Source organism: Pyxicephalus adspersus, chromosome 1 (assembly GCF_032062135.1).
Source record: "Pyxicephalus adspersus chromosome 1, UCB_Pads_2.0, whole genome shotgun sequence".
In the NCBI taxonomy this organism is placed as follows: Eukaryota; Metazoa; Chordata; class Amphibia; order Anura; family Pyxicephalidae; genus Pyxicephalus; species Pyxicephalus adspersus.
Genome location: NC_092858.1, coordinates 133,394,268 through 133,415,468, shown reverse-complemented (window position 1 = coordinate 133,415,468; position 21,201 = coordinate 133,394,268). Strand labels below are relative to the sequence as shown.

The window sequence follows — 21,201 nt, the reverse complement described above, 5'->3', positions numbered from 1 at the left end:
AATCTCTACCTTCCACTATATATATATAGTTTACATATAGCATTTCATTGGTTTGGTACCTCTAGTACACAGAGGCATTTTTGGTAAGATACTGATCGATTCTCCTATACAAACTTTAGTCTTGTGCTGTAAATAGCCTGTCCTTGTGTTATATCATGTTGTGTATCTTGCAATATATTGTTTATAAGCTTTTGCATTTAAGTTACATGTAAACTTTCAGAGAAGTTTATATTTAGAGCAACTGAGCTGCAATGTGATCTGTAAAAATAGCTGCTGCAGATAAAAGAAGCCTGCATTATGTGAGTGTAAATACTGTAATATTTGATTTAGATATAATGTATATATGTTTGATGAATTGTAATTACTGCCTCCTATGGTATAAGTGGCCCATCGACTTGATAGAACACAGACAGCGGCTAAACAGCAGCAATATGTTTCTCAGTTGTCTTACAGGTATATTTCATTTTTGTTTCTGTTGTTTATTATTATACATTATTTATTATTCTTGAATAAACTGATAAATTATTTGTTAAACTGAGTGCACAGAAGAGTTTGCCATCGGAGGGTTGTTGACCTGGGAGTACAGATAGTGGCAGTGTGTTTCCATGTTATCTTACTGGGCCTCCTCTACCCTTCTCCCACACCCTTCCCTTACCCTCTTTCTTTCCCTTTATTCCTCTGATCCATCTCTATCAATCTTTCTTTATCCCTCCATTCTTCTCTCTTCTCCCTCTCCAATCCCATCTTACCCCTCTTTAACTTCCTCCCTCACTCTCTTTCCATTCCTATTTTTTCCTCCCTTCTCTCCTTCCTTTTTCTCTGTCTCCCCCCTCTCTCTTTCTCTCCCTTCGTCTCCCTCTCTTTCTCCCCCCTACGTTACTCTCTCTGTCTTTCCCCCCTTTTCCTATAGCCACCTCCCGGGCCCCTTGACATCATGTTCTTGGGGCCACTGATCTAGAGCCAATGTCTATGTCATAAATGCAGAGAACATAAATGTAAACCCATGGGGATTTTTATTTTAGGCTGGAGGTCAGCTTTAACCCCATTTATGAACAGCTGATGACTGGACAGGTATTTGAGGATTACCTATGTATGCTCCAGATTATAAGCTTTTGCACTTAATTTACATGTAAACTTTCAGAGAAGTTTATATTTAGAGCAACTGAGCTTCAACGTGATCTGTAAAAATAGCCGCTGCAGATAAAAGAAGCCTGCATTATGTGAGTGTAAATACTGTAATATTTGATTTAGATATAATGTATATATGTTGGATAAATTGTAATTACTGCCTCGTATGGTATAAGTGGCCCATCCACTTGATAGTACACAGACAGCCGCTAAACAGCAGCAATATGTTTCTCAGTTGTCCTACAGGTATATTTTATTTTTGTTTCTGTTGTTTATTATTATACATTATTTATTATTCTTGAATAAACTGATAAAGTATTTGTTAAACTGAGTGCACAGAAGAGTTTGCCATCGGAGGGTTGTTGACCTGGCAGTACAGATAGTGTCAGTGTGTTTCCTTGTTATCTTACTGGGCCTCCTCTACCCTTCTCCCACACCCTTCCCTTATCCTCTTTCTTTCCCTTTATTCCTCTGATCCATCTCTATCACTCTGTCTTTATCCCTCCATTCTTCTCTCTTCTCCCTCTCCAATCCCATCTTACCCCTCTTTAACTTCCTCCCTCTCTCTCTTTCCATTCCTATTTTTGCCTCCCTTCTCTCCTTCCTTTTTCTCTGTCTCCCCCCTCTCTCCCTCTCTTTCTCCCCCCTACGTTCCTCTCTCTGTATTTCCCCCCTTTTCCTATAGCCACCTCCCGGGCCCCTTGACATCATGTTTTTGGGGCCACTGATTTAGAGCCAATGTCTATGTCATAAATGCAGAGAACATAAATGTAAACCCATGGGGGTTAATATTTTAGGCTGGAGATCAGCTTTAACCCCAATTATGAACAGCTGATGACCGGACAGGTATTTGAGGATTACCTATGTATGCTTCAGATTAATTTAAGACATACTAACATAAATTAGGTCAGGTGGGGAATTGACTGTCTGAGCCCGGCTTAATCCTTTATACTAAAATATCTCCAAATATAAAGCAGCTTGTGAAGACAAACCTAGTCACTGAAAATCACACCAACATGAGCTCCTCCGATCTTGACTATCCACAGCAGCTGTTAGACTATAAGGATGGATTTTTGGTCTCAAAGGTAAGAATATACACCTGAAATTTTCTTAAGTACAAAAGTACTTTTTTGTGTATTTAATATGTTTCTGTGAAAAAATGTATTGATATTTCCCAATCAACATATGTTTCTCTAAAAAAAAAGTGCAGATGGAGGGGTTAAAAGTCTGAATTGAAAGATATTTTAAAGCTTATATTAAATATGTAAATAGCATGCACAGGTAAAATAGGTAAATATAAATATATTTTATATACAAAAGACCTTTTTCCAGTTTGGCCTCCTTCATAAATATAAAGTGCTAAGTCTGTTATGCAGTTTGTAAGGACAGAATGAAGGGCGGATTTTGGCTTAATGTTTAAACTAGAATTAGGATAAATACATATTGTAAATAATGGATGCCAAAATACAGGAATAAAAGATGTCTTTTTCTTGTAGACAATGTTTACAGCATGTGAGTTGGGAATCTTTGACTTACTAAATGACGTTGGTGAGCCCTTGTCAGCAGCAGCCATTGCTTCTCATTTGTGTACCAATGAAGATGCCACAGATCGCTTACTCAGTGCCTGTGTTGGACTAAAGCTCCTAAAAGCAGCAATAAAAAACACTGACGGTAGGACATATTGGTTTTGTTTATTTATTATCTTTTGTTTTTTGGTTTTCAGTATTGTTACCTTCTTTACTGCATTCTACAATTTGGCAACACTTGTTTCTGTCTTTCTGTACTTAATGCACTGAGACTTTCTGTGATTTCTGTATATTACTACTGTATGAATGTGTTTTTTTGTTTTTTTTTTTTTGTTTGGGGCTCTGATCTGATTCACTTTGTCCATTAAAGTCTCTGATTTGAGTATGTAGACATTTTCACCAGGCAGTCCAGATTTTGTATGTTGTTATATTCTAATTGATGTCTCAGTTCCCTGTTGTTCTATTTTTGCCACAGAACATCCCTATCTGATCCTTTTTATGTCACCGGCTGTTTGGATGTGTTCTTGCTTTAATCCATTTTTTCTTGCTTTTTAAACTCCCAGTGAATATTTTTAGTTTCAATGGATCCTCTGCATTTTCTGTTGTCCTTTGTCTTTTTTGGCCACTTTATGCCTTGCTCTTCTCAAACCACAGCTCTGATGTCTCTCCCTGTAATGAATACAAAAAAAGTCAAATACTTCTAGCAGTCAAGTTCAGAAGTTTAAATTATATGTATCATCTTTTGATCTGAAAACCCCATTGTGTAACTAACCTTGGCTTCAGATGTGCTTCTATCTATCAGCCACGTCCTTCTGTCCTTATGTGGACATTTGGTATCAATAATAGTTTAGTAAACTGCTGCCAGGTATATATTTATCCATAATTCCTGTGGGCAATTAAATAACCCAAGTTAGATTTCTAGAACCACTGACCCTTCTACTTTATTCTGTAGATGTCTACAAGGATTACCCCTAGACTTAATGTAAATGTATCTGGCTGCGTGCAATATCTCCTAATGTTTGCTTCCACTGACTACAGTTTGCTTCACATCTGCCATTTACTATGCTCCACCTTTTTTACCACATACCTGACCTTTGTATCTTTGCTTGTACCAATAGACACCACCAACCCTGACTATAGCTATGTCTTCTTTCTCTTTGGATTTTACTAAAGTCCATGATTATTGTACAAGATTGTGATGTAATAATAATGTTTTCCTCCTTTTTTCTTTTTGTTTCTTTTTTTTAGTATATTATTCCAACACAGATGTTTCTGCAAAATACCTGGTCAAATCAAGTCCAAAGTCCCTTTATCACATGATGATGTACCACTCGACCACCGTGTATACATGCTGGCAATTTTTACCCCATGCTGTAAGGTATAGTCATTAAAGTGAATGTTTAGTCTTTTCAGTGTTTTGCTGATGTGTATATATACAGGTTTATTTATGTAGTTTGTTATTATTTTTGTACATGGGCCAACCATTTTTACTAATACATTTGTAAGCCTTGCTTTTTTTGCTTTCCAGTGCTACAAAAGGTTGCACATTATTGTTCCATTTCACAATACTAAGCCTTCCTGTCTGATTTAGTAAATCCTATGTGCATATACCAGAGGTTTGATTGTGTATAAACAACTACAATTTTTCCTTTTGGCACTTACTCCTAGGTGTGTGGATAGGCTACAGCATAATTAGGCTGCATTTTCTATCAAACGTGGTTTGCTATGCTGCCATACTGTAGATTTTCTACTCTGTTGTCTCTAAACTGGTTTTCAACTTGCACATATGCTGCATGTTTTGATTTAACAGAATGCATACAGGTTTTCTAAGCTGCAATTTTACCAATTGGAGAAGTAAGCAGAGTGACACCCTTCTTCCACTTAATGTCTTTGGTTGGTTGGTTGACAGACCCAAAATAAGTAGAAATAAACAATTGAAAGAGAAGAGAAAGCTGGGTTTTTTGTTTGGCAAAGGTGAGATTGTATTTACCATTAAGCATATGTAAATTCAATAATCAGTGCAAGTCACATTTTAACATCTTAATGAGGATCAGAGTAGAGCAACCCCATAAAATTTGTCATGGGGATGATGCCTGTCAACTATTCCATAAGCAGGAAATGTCTCAAACCCGACGCATTTTACCGATAGGCTTCCTCAGGGGATACATTGAGAGCGTATTATATCAGTTCCATGAAAATAATATAATGGTAGAGATACAGTTATTGTGGTACAGGATATCAATTATATTTAGAAATACATAAATACCAGTGGGGCCTTTTGTATAATTAGTGATGGGTGTAAACGTTGTAAACTTTCAAAGAGGGTTGATAAGGTAAATAAATATCAATTGATAGATTATTAGGTGAACTCAAAAAGACTACTAAATATTATACAAAAAAAATATGTATAGGTTACCTACTGGTGAGGAGTGTTTATCAGGGGAAGGAATTAATCTTGAATTGTAGATGTCTAAGTAATCATGAGTATTCTGTAGGATGGGTAGAAATAGTAAATGACAATGTATGGTAGATTTATAAAAATATAAATGGTAAAGTCAAGGAAATATAGAAGAGTTAGCATAGTATTTAATTAGCAGTTGTTTAATGACAAGGATGAAGAATATAGGTGATGGATGTTGATATGTAGTTAAGGATGTTGAGGGTAAGGGTATAGGCTTAGGATAAAGTGATTAAGACTATTTCAATAATTAACCTCGAGGGTAAAGGTATCAGCTTAGGATAGAGTGATACCAAGTGATTGATGATAGTGCAAATACTAGTTAAAGAAAAAAGTCCAAGACTTACAAAAGGAAAAATTATCTCATAGGAGAATCTTTAAAGTCTGATATTGATCTTCGAGGCATGTATGCAAGCAGTGAGAGAATGGGGGAGTGAAAATCCACACCTAAAATAGGCTAGGAATTGGTGTCCTATAGGTGCTTGGGCGCATGCATGGAGTTTGCAAAGTGTGCAACGTTTCCTGCTTTATGGAATTTACTTTGGTGTTTATAAATAGTTTATAGGCATCATCCCCATGACAAATGTATGGGGTTGCTCTACTCTGATCCTCATTAAGATGGTAAAATGTGATTTGCACTGATTATTACATAGTAGGTTAGGTTGAAAAAAGACATCAAGTCCATCAAGTTCAACCACTAGGGAAATAAACATATCCCAGATATAAAACCTTATAAGACATAGTTGGTCCTGAGGAAGGCAAAAAAAACCCTGGTAAAATTTGCTTCAACAGGGGAAAAAAATTACTTCCTCAACAGGGGAGGCAAGCGAATGTTCCCTGGATTAACAGTCACTGTTATTTTTACTTTAAAGCCTTAATACCCAGTTATATTCTGTGCTTCTAGAAAAACATCCAGCTTTTTTTTAAAGCAATCTATAGTAGTTGCTGAAACTACTTCCTGAGGGAGCCGATTCAACATTTACACAGACCTTACAGTGAAGAATCCCTTCCTTATCTGGAGCTTAAACTTCTTTTCCTCCAGACGCAAAGAGTGAATTCCTTGTTCTTTGTAATAATAATTGGGAAGAGAGTTCTCTATATGGACCATTTATATATTTATACAGGGTGATCTTATCCCCCCTTAAATTTCTCTTCTCAAAGGAGAATAGATTGAGTTCAGCTAATCTCTCCTCATAGCTTAGCTCCTCCATTCCTTTTATTAGTTTAGTTGCCCTTCTCTGCACTCTCTCCAATTCCACAATGTCCTTTTTGTGAACTGGTGCCCAAAACTGGACTGCATATTCCAGATGTGGTCTGACCACTGCTTTGTACAGGGGCAGGTTTATGTCTCCATCTCTGCAGTCTATTCCTCTTTTAATACAAAAAAGTACTTTACTAGCTTTAGATATTGCAGCTTGGCATTACATGCTGTTATTAAGTCTATGATCTACCAGAACCCCCAGATCCTTTTCCATTTCTGACTCCATCAAATGTATTCCCCCTAGACAGTATGAAGCACTGTGAATTACACAGTTTGGTGTCATCTGCAAACACAGAAATGGTACTTTAAATCCCAAACTCCATATCATTTATAAAGATGTTTAACAGTAAGTCCCAACACTGAACTCTGGGGTACACCACTAATAATCTTAGACCATTAAGAGTATGAATCATTAATTACAACTCTCTGGATGCTGTCTTTAAGCCATTTACTGATTGACTTTTCTAAACCTTTTGACCCTAACTTGCATATTACCCGTCTGTGGGGTACGGTGTCAAATGCTTTAGCAAAGTCCAAGTACATTATATCAACTGCTATTCCACTGTCTACCTGTTTACTTACTTACTCATAAAGTACTTACTCATAAAGAGAGTAAATTTATTTAACAACTTCGGCCTTTCTTGAAGCCATGCTGACTATCTTTTATAATAATTTTTTCTAGCTTTATCAAACTCTCTAGGACCTTTCCAACTATGGACGTTAAACTAATTGGTCTGTAGTTACATGGTAATGACTTTGCTCCCTTTTTGAAGATAAGAACCACATTGGTTTTTGCTTTTAATTTCTCAGGTCTAAACTGTAGAATGTTTACTAAATATGTTTTTTTTAATTATTTACAAACAATCTTATCAAAAATGTTAATGTCACCTTTATGTCCATTCCTCTATACTTGGTAATGGAATAAATGTGAATGTGTTTTTATCATTTTCGTTTCTCAAAATAAAGGAACAAGCTGTTCGGCTTTGATACATTAAAAAAATATGCAATGTGTTTAAAATTTTCAAAGATGCTCGATAAATGAATACAAGTAAAAGTGTTAATATAATGGCTTGTTTAGCATATATATATATAATGGAATAATGTTGATTCTTGTATCACAGAGAAGGAAAATGTCAGTATGAAAAAGCTTTTGGAATCTCTTCAAAGGATATATTTGAGGCTGTATACAGGTAATCTGCCTATCAGAATTTGAATCAAGCAGCAATCTTGTACTTCATGCAATATTGTTCCTTAAATAAAATGCTGCTTTAAAGCTTTTGTGTCCAACTCAGGCTGAATTCTATTTCTCTGCTTTTTAACAATCCATGAATGTACTTATGTAATGTTTTCTTATGTAAATTTACAATATACATTTTAAAGATGTCAAATGTCTATAATATATTTGTTTGTAAGGAAGGCAATATGTATCTTCAAGTGCAAACTGAATCACCAAAACTATTCAAAAACATTGTTTTGTTATAACTATCATAATTTTGTCAATCCAAAATTACATTTCCTAAGTTCTAGGTCTCAAAGTAGTCCCAGGGCAGTAATATTGGACCTGCACAGCTTTAATGTGATGTTACTACAATAGATCTTTCATATGGCCTAAGACCTGGTGTCTAACCTGCACTCCAAGAAAAAGAAAATTCAGATTTGCTTCAGAATTTTCATATGTGCTTCTAGTAATTAAATGCTTTTGTTCATTTCTTTCACTGTCTTACCCTTTTCTATGCTGTCCATCCCTTTACATGTGTTTTTTTCCTCTGATAGTTTAAATCAGAGGTGGGCAAACTCTGGCCTTTAGGCCGGATACGGCCTAGCCAGTATTCCAGTCCGGCCTAACTCCCCCCTAGGTATTTATTGTTGGATCTGGCCTAATTGAATTGTCGCGTAATTGCGAGTTCCCGTGATATCATTGATTTCATCGAGTATCCGCACAGTAACCCCAATTACTATGCCTAAAGAGCAGAAGCAACGCGCAGCTACTAGTCTCCGGAAGACTGACCTCGAACGTCATGTCTTCAACCCCAAATGGACTGACAAATTATTCTTCGTCCAACGTGGCAACAAATCCCTGTGTTTAGTGTGCAATGACACCAACAGCACTTTCAAGTAGTCGAATGTCAAGGGGCATTTCGATGCCAAGCATGCGCACACGTACTGAGACTACACCACGAATCAGCAGAAGACTGAGGCTGCTTGCTTGCAGTAACTTTTAGGAAAAAACCTTTCCTTGGACACCTTGTTTCTTCTGGTCTAGTGTGCCTTCTTGACTTCCTGACATGGCCTAGTAGTCCAAAAAGTTTGCTGACCCCTGGTTTAATGTTATATGCTGAGAAAAATATCCAGTGTGGCACAAATAAATTTAAAGGTGGACTTTAGGGAGCACTAAAGAGAACATATTGATTTGTCAAGGGATCATAGCAGTGATCTCTACCATTCTCATGTAACATATCTTCAGTCTGTAACTGTTTTGTAAAACAAAAAACCCATCTACAGATTCCATGTTTTTAGTCTCTGACTATCTCCTGTAGAATTTCTCCACTTTGTCCACAGTTTTGATATTTGTGATATCTGCTTTTTCTTTAGAGCATACTATAAAGAAAAAATGTATTTTAGTTTTAAAAATGTTGGTTACTTACTCTCACTGTGCATGCGTGAGATCGCCCCTTTTTTTCAGTGTCTGGAAAAGCCGATCTGGGGCAAGCACAAAAAGAGCAGCCCGAAGCCTCCTGGGATACTTGACGTATGTATTCCAGGAGGCTTTGTGCTCCCATTCAGTCTTTACTGCTGCAGCAGTAAAAACAGAAAGTTAAGGACTTCCTCCAATTAAAACAAAAAAAATTATAATTTAGAAGAAGAAGAAAAAAAAAGAGAACATAGTATTTTATTATTTACTTTTTTTTAAAAAGGGTTATCTACCCTTTGGTGATAGGTCCGCTTTAGCACAGAACCCTTCTTCTGGTGGACTCCAAAGGCAAGTGTAAACAATTGTCTCCCTGAGCTCATCCTGAACTTTATGCTGGTCCAAATCCTCTCACCTGAACCCTAAAATGTAATCAAACCCCAAAATTTTCATGAACTTTTGTGATTATCTTTATTAGTGATTATACCTAATCTAACTCTGAAATCTAAAACTGAACTTCAGCCCCCCACCTCCTCCTACAGATGAATTTGATCGTGCCTCCTACTGCCTGCTGAGCTTGCCTAATGGTTATAACCTAAGTGGTTAATGTTTAAAAAGATGTTTACAGGAACATGAATATCAATTCTGAAAATTAATATCAATGAATTTTATTCTGCCTACAGTATATACCCGCTTATAGGCCTACTTTTTCAGCACCCAAAATGTGCTGAAAAAGTCACCCCTGGCTTATATGCCAGTCAGGTGTATGGGTCCCTCCAGAAAAGCAACCGATCCGGCAGCCGGGTCCAGCGGTTTTCGTCCCCTGATAACAATGCAATCAGGCTGTGGTGAAAATACGCTGGCCTCAAAAGCCATCGGGGGTACGCCGGAGTTACGCCAGAGTTACGCCAGAGTTACGCCGACTACACACCGGCATATCTCCGGCGGCAAATTCAAAGGAGCGAACGGTTAAAAATTCAAATAATTTTATATTGGATTCAATACAAAATAGCTGTTTTGAGTCCAATACAAAGAAATCTTTACATAATATTTACATGATTATATATAAAAAATATATATATATATATATATATATATATATATATATATAAGCTAATGTACTATTGTATTACATTATACACAATTTTTTTATTTTATTTTTTTAACAGATTTAAAAAAAAATTTTTTTGGTGTTTTTTTCTTTAAAGTTTATTATTAAATTTATTAATTATTGGACATATTTCGGTGGGTTATGCCTAAGAATTATAGGCAATACAATGTAAAATAAATTTCCACGCAAAAAAATGTGACACTTTTTGCGTGGAAATACGGAGAGAATTAGAACGCTAGGGGGGGCTACAGTGGCTGTACCGCCTTTTCCCGCTTTCAGTCACTTTTTCCAGACAGAATCATACCAGCGGGGAGGTTAAAGAGAATGTAGTGGTTGGGTTTGGTAAGTAGTATACTTACCTAACCACTAAATTCTCACTATGGTATTTGTTTACCGTATTATGGCTGTAATGGACGTATTATGCAATTTTATTGGTATTTATTTTGAATATTGAAACTTGCCAGTAGCTGCAGCATTTCCCACCCTCAGCTTATACCCGAGTCAGTCAATTTTTCCTGTTTTCCAAGGTAAAAATAGGTACCTCGGCTTATACGCGAGTATATACGGTATATTATGGGGTGTAATGATCATCAACACCACGATAAGATAGTTTGGCCTTGTTTGTGACAGTAAAATATTGAATGATACAGTAAAGAATGCTAAAAGCAAACATAAAAAACTATCTCCTATGAAATTGTCTTGAAGGTCTTAGTGGTTTTCAAGTTTACACATATACTTTCAATATGTTTTGACTCAGTAAAGAAATAAAAAGGACGTTTTTGTTACATATGCAAAGTGAAAGGATCTATAGCAACTACAACAACTAATCTGAAATGAGATTTAATTCACCTGGCTACAATATCCATATATTTATGAGTTTTTGTAGTTTGCGTAATATTAGCATCAAATATCTGTGGCTTTCTGCATACAACTTATGTTTTAATTTAATATTAATTAGGTCTGAAGAGGAAATGGTGACTTTCATGCATTTTATGAACTCCATATGGAATATATGTGGGAAGGATGTGATAGAAGGATTTGAACTTTCTGAGTTTCACACGGTCTGAGATCTTGGAGGTAACATTGCAGTAATATTTTGTTCTATATTTGTAGTAATTCTACAACATGAATGGGCATCCATTGTCATTACCTAATCCCATGTATTTTAACTTTATCTTTTAGCTTTCACATTCATTTACCTTATTTAGTGTACATCACTGCATAATATGTTGGTGTCACTGTTTATTATTAATAATAGAAAAAAAATTATTTACCTTAACTAATTAAAAAATTCTGTTAAACAGGATGCTCAGGAGCTCTGGCAAAACAGTTTCTATCCTCATATCACGGATCCTCAGTCACTATAATGGATCTACCAAAAGTAGTACAAACAGCCAAGAAGTATTTCATAACAGATAAGAATCCAGGCATTGCTTTCATTGAAGGTATGTTTTGTTTTATCCTGTAGTACAATATCAGTATAAACCTGTAAATATATTGTTTGAAGAAACAAAGTTTTTTGCACAATTAACCTTGCAGCTCTGTAAAGATGATACTGCACCTCACTTTTAAATGCTAACTAAATTCCATGTTCTGAATAAAATCATAATGATATTTGTTGTAAATATTTCATTTTCCAAAAGATCCCCATCTGGAGAACGATTGCATAACAAAACCAAGGGACACAAGTATTCTAACATATTCATTAAATGTATGGTATAAACCTATGGGTACAGTTTCTTCTCTCTAAATGATAATTCCAATAAAAAAAATGAAAATATTGGCTTTTGGGTACTGCATATTAAACAGAATTTCCTAAATAATAAATTAGAATCTTTACTATTTCTTGTCCATAGATTACTTCATGTACAGAACATAAAATTCCCTTTTGAAGTAGTTTTGGGTTACTGCTTCACCATATAATAAAGTCAGTAGTTTTATTACCAAAGGAATATAAGTTTAAAATCATAGTAAACAATATGTGATTTAAAACCTAAAATTCCTGACTGATAAATGTGTAAATAGGATGGGAACTTTAGGCAGGCAATCAACATTTTTTTATAAGAAGTTCCTTTTCAACAAGTGACACATTTCCCAGTATAAAACCATTTCTTCAGGCTTTGTGTGTCACCATCTAACATGTAAATCTATAGATCTGTTAGTCAATCAAAATAAATTAAAAAAAACAGTTACTCTATGTATCCAACAAAAAAGGTGCAGCACAGAAATGTATGCCTAAGAACTAAGATAAAGTCCAACTGGATGGTTCTTACTAAAGTGCGCTCTCTTGTCTTGTCTTGTGGCGTTCTCCAGTCCATTCAACCTCCTCACGCAGGATCATAGTATGAAATCTCCCCAGGTCGTAGCATTACTAGAGGAGATGTTGCCTCTTATATATAAATATTTCAGTCATCAGAGACTTCAGACATGCAACAGGATATGAGCTGTGGGCATGCTAAAAGAGATTGTCAGGGACAAGTCATAAACTTTAGAAAAATTACTTAAACTGCTAGAGATCAGTGCTATTATAATCCCATCACAATTTAATACTGGGGGAATGTGGTACAGTGAATGTGAGTTGTATACGCACACTATATTGTAGAACTACCATAGATGACTTTCGATGTACCTACCCAGCACTTCATTTTTTTAAGCCATTGTATAAATGCCATTTTAAAAGACTAAAATTAATAAATATGAATGTATTAGTATTCATTTACTACAAGTCTGTGACACTTATAAAGTATAAAAGGCTCAGCTTTAATTATTGCATTTCTTTCAGGACGCTATTCTTTGTTCAATAATAATCATGTACTCTGTTTTATGTTTTGTGACAATGTATTTTTTCCTAATAAAGGAGATTTCTTTAATGATGCCATTCCTGAAGCAGACCTATTTATTCTGGCCAGGCTTATCCATGACTGGGCAGAAGACAAATGCTTGCAGCTGCTGAAAAAGATTTACAAGTCCTGCAAACCTGGTGAGCTCATAGTCTGTAGAAAGATCGCAATACATAAAAGGTTTTGTCACTGTTTCATGAACCATAATGGATGTAATGAAACGGGCTGTCAATTGGAAAACTAAAGTAAATATTGTTTTACATTTTATTTCAAGAAGATCCCCGATAGCAATGTTTGTATCCAAGCTGACCATATGATATAACAGAGACATTTCTGTAAAAGCAATAACCCTTTCTGTAAACTGAAAGGAAATTTGATCTTTTTGCAAGTCATGCAAGTAAAATGAAATAAATAGAACAATACAAAACTAGGAGCCATTCATCTTCCCCTCTGTGTTACAGCTCTAAGTTTTTTTGGGGCATGTACACAGAATGCTTTACACTTACTTCCCAATGATTTAGAGCTGGGTGGGCACTAGTGTTGGTCGAAAATCTCACAGCTTATAAAGCTCGACAGCTATTCGATCGAATAGGGCGATATTGTTCAGGTGATCAAACGTCGAACTCGAACAGCATTAAAGTCAATGGGGGAAAATTTGGCTTTTTTTCGGGACTGTGTAGAACTGCAAGAGCAATTAGGGGAGCAGAGCTGACAGCTCTTGCAGCCCCAGCGTAACTATAGTATGTGTTCTTGGACAGAGATTCCCTATCGAAGAACACAGGAGTCCCACAGGATCCCTGGGCACTAGAGGCTAAATGGGGACTAGCCTCCCCATTCATTTACCTTTAGTGCTCTGTGTTTGGCTGGGGAAAGGTAAATCCTGATGACACTTGAGCTGTCATCAGGGCTTACCTTTCCTCAGCCAATCACAGAGCACTAGAGGTTATGAATTGGGAGACTTGTCCCCATTTAACCTCTACTGCCTGGGGATCCCACACTGACAGGATGATTTCCACGGCTGTGCAGCCGTGGGAATCATCCTGTCATTGTGAGATAACCTGTAAAAAAAATAAAAGTTAGTAACACAAATCGCACACATTCAATAAATTACTTTAACATTAAAGCCTCTTTTTTTGTAACACATTTTTTTATACACAAATTTGCAAAGTGTTTTTCGGATCGGGTCTATCCGAATTCAAACAGCCATATTCGTGGCGAAAATAAGGACAACCCAAATTCGAACACCAACACTAGTGGGCATATGAAATAAACTGTTCTCTTTAGTTAAAAGTCAGTTAAATTTTATTGTAAACTCTTCTGGGCAGGGTCCTCTCCTCCTCTGGTGTCACTGTCTGTATCTGTCTGTCATTTGCAACCCTTATTTAATGTACAGAGCTGCGTAATATGTTGGTGCTATATAAATACTGTTTATATTATTATTAATAATAATATTACTTTTGACCTCCCAGTTTTATTGCAGGATGGGCATGAACAGAGCCAGAAACTTTTGGTGGGAGTTTTCAGAAAGAAGCTTTAGGTGATCTGTCAATTTCAGATTGACCAAGCATGTTAATGTTTAATGGACCAAGTGAAGCCCTGTCATTCCTGTCCTCATTGATTTAAAGATTGACAAAAAAAATCAGGGTGCCGCTGTTGTTCCTTAATTAATAGGTTAAGTGCTATCTATTTCTAGAAAGAAGTAGGTACTGCCGTCAGTGGACAAAATTCAGCACCACTAAGATTTAGTCATTTTATTTTGGAAAAATGTTTCGGCATTTCTGAGCTATACTCACCCTTCAATATTAGGAAAATTTAATGGTTTGGAGTAATTTTTATTTAGGTTGCCATTTATTACTGGACTGGGTCATCCACTTGTCTGTAAATTGCAGGCTTCCTTCCTCAATGGGGCTTGAACAGCCTAAAAAATACAAATAATGCAACTTGCTGGCTAAATACTAAATATCATTATGCACAATTTTCAATTTAACTGACTAAAACCTAAATAAATAAGGAAATGTAAATTGTATTTGTAAATGGCAAACTTATTAAATGCATTAAGACAGTATCTACCATTATTCCTCTTCACACTTCCTGTTGTGAAAACACAAATAATAGTAATATGTTTAGCACTTATGCAAATTAAGTTAAATTGAGCAAATTAAAATAACACAATAACAGTAAAAAATTAATAACTGCTAAGAAAAAATGCTATTATGTGGTGTGTAGCTCATCAAGTTAAACAGATGTTTAAACAAGCAAAACAAATTCATTTTCATGACATGAGGGTAAATCCACCCAATTGGGGCACTAAAAAGCTTAAAGAAGATCTAACACTTCCATTTTCTTTTTAAAGAAAGATTGAATATACCTTATTATACAAAAGTAGCGCAATTAGCTAAACATTCCTATTCACTAACTTTAGTCCAGGGGTAGGCTAACTTTTATGGCCACAAGGCCATTTCAGGGGTAGATGGGAGTACACTAGGCCGGACTCTGAGTCCCGCCTCAATGGCTCCGCCCACAACCAGGGAACGCCCCCTGAAGTGAAATTCCTCTCCTCTGTATGCATTGTGGAGGAGAGGGATTTCCCTTCAGGGAGCCTTCCCTATTTACTGGGCCAATGTCAAAGGAGGTGGCACTGGCTCCAGTAGTTCCTAACGCCCCCTGGCAGACCTGGCCGGAAGCCACGGCTTGCCAGCTGGCATTAGGCCGGAACGATCTACCGGCTAGGCCGTATCTGGCCTAAAGAGTTTGGAGTTTGCCGACCCCTGCTTTATTCTATACAGATAAATTTACTTACTGACAATGAATCTACTGTTGCACTGGTAATCATATCAGATATCCAAAGATTCCAAAAGTCACATTAAGAGGCAGTGGACAGAAAACTGAATGACTAAGTGACCATCAAAATCAAGTATCCAAATGTATGACAATTTTCCTTTAGGCGTTTGTACTGTATCAGTATGAAGAGGTAAGTATGGCTATGATAATTTAGCTCTTCAATGGAATACCAGCCTTGCTTTCCTCATCAGTGTCTTTGGGGATGGACACAGTTTTATGTTTTGATTTGTTCTTGAAAACATTAGGAGTCTATTTATAAAACAGAGAATCTGACATTCCTTCAAAAACTCTCCTGTGGGAATCAATTACTGCTATCCAAACACATGGACCTGGAAGATTCCCATGAGGGATTCCCATTGTTCCTATCTGAAGTGCTCCTGCAGAACTTTGAGCCATGAGCTGGTTACCTAGCCCTCATTGCACTTTGAGACATTCATCTTCATGTCATCCTGTGGGAACAAACTTTAGTTTGGGACCTTATCCCATTAGTCCATCCTAAAGGTTTTTTCATATTCGCTGTTTATCTGGGTTCAGGGTAATTATATTTAATGAGACCAAACCAAAACACATCTTTGGCACATTACAGTAGCACACGTATTAATTTGTGATAATGTTACACTTTTTAGTTTGTTAATGGGCCATTCATTTTGAAAGGTTGTGCTTTGCAGGGTGCTACATGTCCATTTTTCAGTTCCTTCCTGTGCATTGCCAGCCCGTTTCAAATAAATAGGCTGCCTTAACACACCACATGCTAATGTGTGCAATGTTTCAAGTGTCAATGGGCCCTAATAAAAAGTTGTAATCGGGGCAAGAATAAAAATTTGATTACTGAGAGTGAATTTTCCTTACTTGGAGAAATGTCCTCATATTTCCTGTATTGTCTACAGAAAGGAAAATGAGATGGATAAAGTGGGTCTGATTTATTGAAGCTCTCCAAGGTTAGAGAAGATACTTTCATCTGTGAAGCTGGGTGTTCTGTCAAACCTGGAATGGATTTTTTAAAGGTAATTTGCTATTTGCTAGCACATGTTTTCAATCCTAAAGCAGATCCATTCCAAGTTTGCAGGATCACCCAGCTTCACTGATGAAGGTCTATCTCCGTCAATCTTGAGCTTAAATAAATCAGGCCCAGTGTTCCCTACTCTATCTAAAATGTAAAAAAAGATTGCCTTTTTTTAAAACATGTCAATTAATGCACATACATGTGTGAATGAATCCCAAAGGTTAAAAGCCGCTGAGGAGCCTTGTCATGTGGTAGAATCCTTTCTCGGACTACTTTTTCTTCCTGTAGTTTTTAGGAAGCAAATATTTATTATTTTACATGTCATGTTAGTAATAAAAACTATTTTGTCTGTTCTTCATAAAGGGGGAGCGGTGCTGCTAATTGAAGTCCTTTTAAATGAAGACAGAAGTGGTCCTCTGACTTCCCAGCTGTACTCGCTGAACATGTTGGTACAGACAGAAGGCAAAGAGAGGATGCCATCTGACTATAGCAAGCTTCTCACAGACTCTGGCTTCAGGGATATTCAAGTCAGAGCAACTGGAAAGACATACGATGCCATACTAGGAAGGAAATAAGTCCAAGTGAGGATGATGTGTTTGTGGCAATGGCTAATATTTGTGATGACTGAGCTGTAGTGTCAATGCTCCAAGTACAATACCACCAATAAAAATATTGCCCTAATAACTTTTGGCTGAAGTTTGTTTTATTCCTATATAACCTAGAAATGGGATTGCTGCAAGTAACTGACATTTTTCTTGTAAGTCACTGACCAACAGATGTCACCAAAGCTTCAGTTTTATTCTGGATTAGGATTTGTAGAGGAAAGTTGAAATGTGTAAGGAGAGTTTTTATTAACATCCCTAGCGTTCTAATTCTGTCATTTTTTTAATGCAAAAAGTGATCCTAATTTTTTTGCATGGAAATTTTTGTTTATATTGTGGGCCTGTAATTCTTTGATTAATTCCCGGGTATGATAATTATATTTATTTATTATATTATAATCATAAATTATAAAATAATACATAACTATAAATAAAAATTAAAAAAAATAATAGACAACAATTTAATCCTAAAATAAAATATAAAATTAAAAATGTACTTTTATTTTTATTTCATGTTGTGTGGTGTTATTGTACTGTAAAAAACATTTAAAAGCAGATTACATTGTAATCTGCTTTTAAATTTCCCGCCCTGACACCCCCCCCCAATACATCACCACTTGCATCACCCGGAAGATGTCACATCCTTCCGGGTGATGCGAGTGGGGATGTCCTGCCCGCCTCACCCCGACGCTGGAGCTGCTGCTCTGCACCTCCAGAGAGATGCAAAGCACAATGCAGGACTTCTGCATTGTGCTTGGCATCTCACTGCTGATGTGAACAGCGGGGTGGCCGGGACCCGGGTGGTATTTAAAAGCAGGTTACTCAGTAATCTGCTTTTAAATTTCCCGCCCTGCCACGCCCCCTGAGGGACCGGCGCCCCGGCATCACAACGGGACCATCTGATCGCCGCTGGAGCGTGGGGCAAAGGTGGAGGGGGGCTTCTAAAGTTACCCCGAGTGTGACTCGGGATTACCGCTTTTTGCATGTAAAAGCCACCCCGAGTCACACTCGGGATTACCGCTAGGAGGCTTAAGATAAGAAGTGAATCAAAAAAAAATTATTCATGCCAGTGGGTCATTATTATTATTACACAGTATTTATATAGCACCATCATATTGCGCAGCGCTGTACAAAGTCCATAGGCGTGTCACTAACTGTCCCTCAAAGGAGCTCTAATGTCCCTACTATAGTCATAAGTCATTAATGTAGTCTAAGGTAACTTTTAAGGGGGAAGCCAATTAACCTAACTGCATGTTTTTGGGATGTAGGAGGAAAACAGAGTACCCGGAGAAAACCCACGCAGACACAGGGAGAACCTGCAAAACTCCATGCAGATAGTGTCCTGGCAAGGATTCGAACCTAGGACCTAGCGCTACAAGGCCGGAGTGCTAAGCCCTGAACCACCGTGCTGCCCTAATATTACATGTTCACTGATACATGTAATAATAGGGCAGCAATAAAATACCAATGTATTTTATTTTGCAAATGACAGACAGATACAAACAATGACACAGGAGGAGGATTGGACCCCTCCCAAATGAGCTTACAATCTATCAGGTAGGGGAAACTATTAAAATAGAAATTATGTTTCTATTGCTGTTTACGTATTTGCTGCAGAGATTCAATCTGTTTATTCTGGTGATGTCACAGAAAGTGTTTTTAGACTTTCATGAACTTTTACTTTTGAAAAAGTGTTTTTAGACAAAATGGGGCTAAATGTAAAATGGGGACCCAAATTTAATGCATTCCAGCTTCCTGCACCCCTTTCCATTCTTTTTGTTTGGGTCCTAGAGAGGGTAGGGGCTCTGGATAGTTGCCCATTTGCCATACCTAAAACCAGCCTTGCAGCTAAAACAAAAACAGAGGGGAAATCTTCAAACATTGACGATTAAAAGTGGCTTTTCCACATTCTGGTAACATTTCTGCTTTCTGTTTCCAGTCTGGGACAAATCAGGAAAATCCTATATCTATATATTGCATGGGCACTATATATTATAAAAAAGTTAAAATAAATTGTTAAATATTATTCAATATGTTTCATATTTAATTCAGTATGTATTGAATTTCACAAGTATTCATTGGCAATGGAAATGAAAACAATGTTTTCTAGTGGAAGAACTAAGACTGACATTCCTCATTAAACCAATAGATCTGTACGTTCGACCAGTCCTGGTAACACCAGTGTGTTACCAATTTATGATGTAATATATTCTTTCTTTAAGAAATATTCATTATTAGCATACTTTTAGACTCTTATCTTACTGTTTTTACCTAATTTAGCACTGCAAGTCATTTTACTGTCTTTCTAGGCCACCTTTCCATCACAGTTTCATCTGCTTGCAAATGATAGTGCCATAGCTATTTCCTTTTTCAAACAATTTGAATAAATTCTCAGTTGCCCTTAGCATTTTCTTCCTAGGTGACATATTACTATATAAAAACATTCCAATTTCTCTGGAGTAATGACTCATGGGTGAGAATCTTTAAAAGTAAGGCTGTAGGGGGTGGAAGAAATAAGTAACATTTATGTAGATCATATCATAATAATATAATATTTTATAACACATACAATACCTTCTAAAAATATCAAGACACAAAGTGCCACAAATGACATTTATTATCATTTCAGCTGTATTAGGTTTGATAACACAGCTGTGGTTTTAGGACAAAAAGTTTAGTTCTCTCTTTCATGTTTCATTTGAAAGAGAAATGAAACACTTACTAGCCTTGAATTTCTATTCATTTTATTCTGCTTAAAAATGTAACTTTTCTTCTGGCTTGGGTAAAGACATTTTTTTAATTTACAGATGTATTACAACAAAAAGAGGTATATTGATTTGTTCACTCTGTTTCCTCTAGGTATAATTTCCAACTCCTAGGCTAGGAAACCTTGACTGATCTGTATTGTTTTCTACAAGATATGGTGGAACCAGGAGCTTGTGCTTTTTTCCTACACTATTTGATTTATCTTGTATTCTCAGATATGCGCATGGTACTTTGTGGTGAGTAGTGGAGGAGCCCAAAAAGCAAACTTGGATTAAATGCAGTTGGATCAGTCAATAAATCCAATCAGATTTGGAAATTCCAAGTTGGAATTAATATTTTTTTAATGCGCAATACTATACCTGTAGGGCTCAGGCAGTCCGGCCTCTGGATGATGACAGCTGTCAAAGGCTGAGCTCTACTATGTATGTCAATGACACATTAAGCATGTACTGTCTCAGTGTACACTAACTTACACATTATCATGGTAAATGAATAGTTATCATAGCAATCAGGAATAAATTAGCAAGACTTCCGATCACTGGCCTTGGATTTTCAACTCTCCGACAATAACTTTATCTTTATCGTGCAGTCATGCACCTCTGGTGCTTTAGGGCATTAAAATAAAAATCAACAATAGTTAGGAAATAAATGTATTCTGATGTTATTTTAAAGGACTCAAAGCATTTAACCTTGTTATCTGTTATAAATTTTCTAATGGGAAAGCATGTTAGAAATTTTGACAAAATGATTATCATTACAGCTCAATATTACACAATTATGAGGCATTTTAATCCTAATATGTCATGTTTATGCTTTTGTTGCTATAGTCATATTTACAGTGATTATTTTTAACAGTCATCTCAAATCGCAGCATAAACTTAATTTGAAATTGAATAATTTCTTTTCTCTCAAAGAAGTTTGACAGTAATGGCATTAAAGACTTATGACTCACTGAGTAATATGACAAGTCCCATTATTGTTATAAAACATGTCATTAGCTGATGCACATTTGTTGTGCTATGAAAAGGTCAAAATA

General features: G+C 36.4%; 1 protein-coding gene across 1 annotated transcript; it reads left to right on the top strand.

The window, feature by feature from the left end:
• The first annotated feature begins 369 nt into the window (after window positions 1–369).
• On the top strand, window positions 370–17,481 carry ASMT (acetylserotonin O-methyltransferase). Its single transcript, XM_072427622.1, is given in 9 exon segments — window positions 370–453; window positions 2,103–2,213; window positions 2,625–2,799; window positions 3,903–4,032; window positions 7,495–7,563; window positions 11,072–11,190; window positions 11,418–11,558; window positions 12,971–13,093; window positions 17,161–17,481. Coding segments are annotated over 8 exon segments (1,038 nt in total). The 5' UTR covers window positions 370–453; window positions 2,103–2,144; the 3' UTR covers window positions 17,373–17,481.
• Window positions 17,482–21,201: the final 3,720 nt, after the last annotated feature.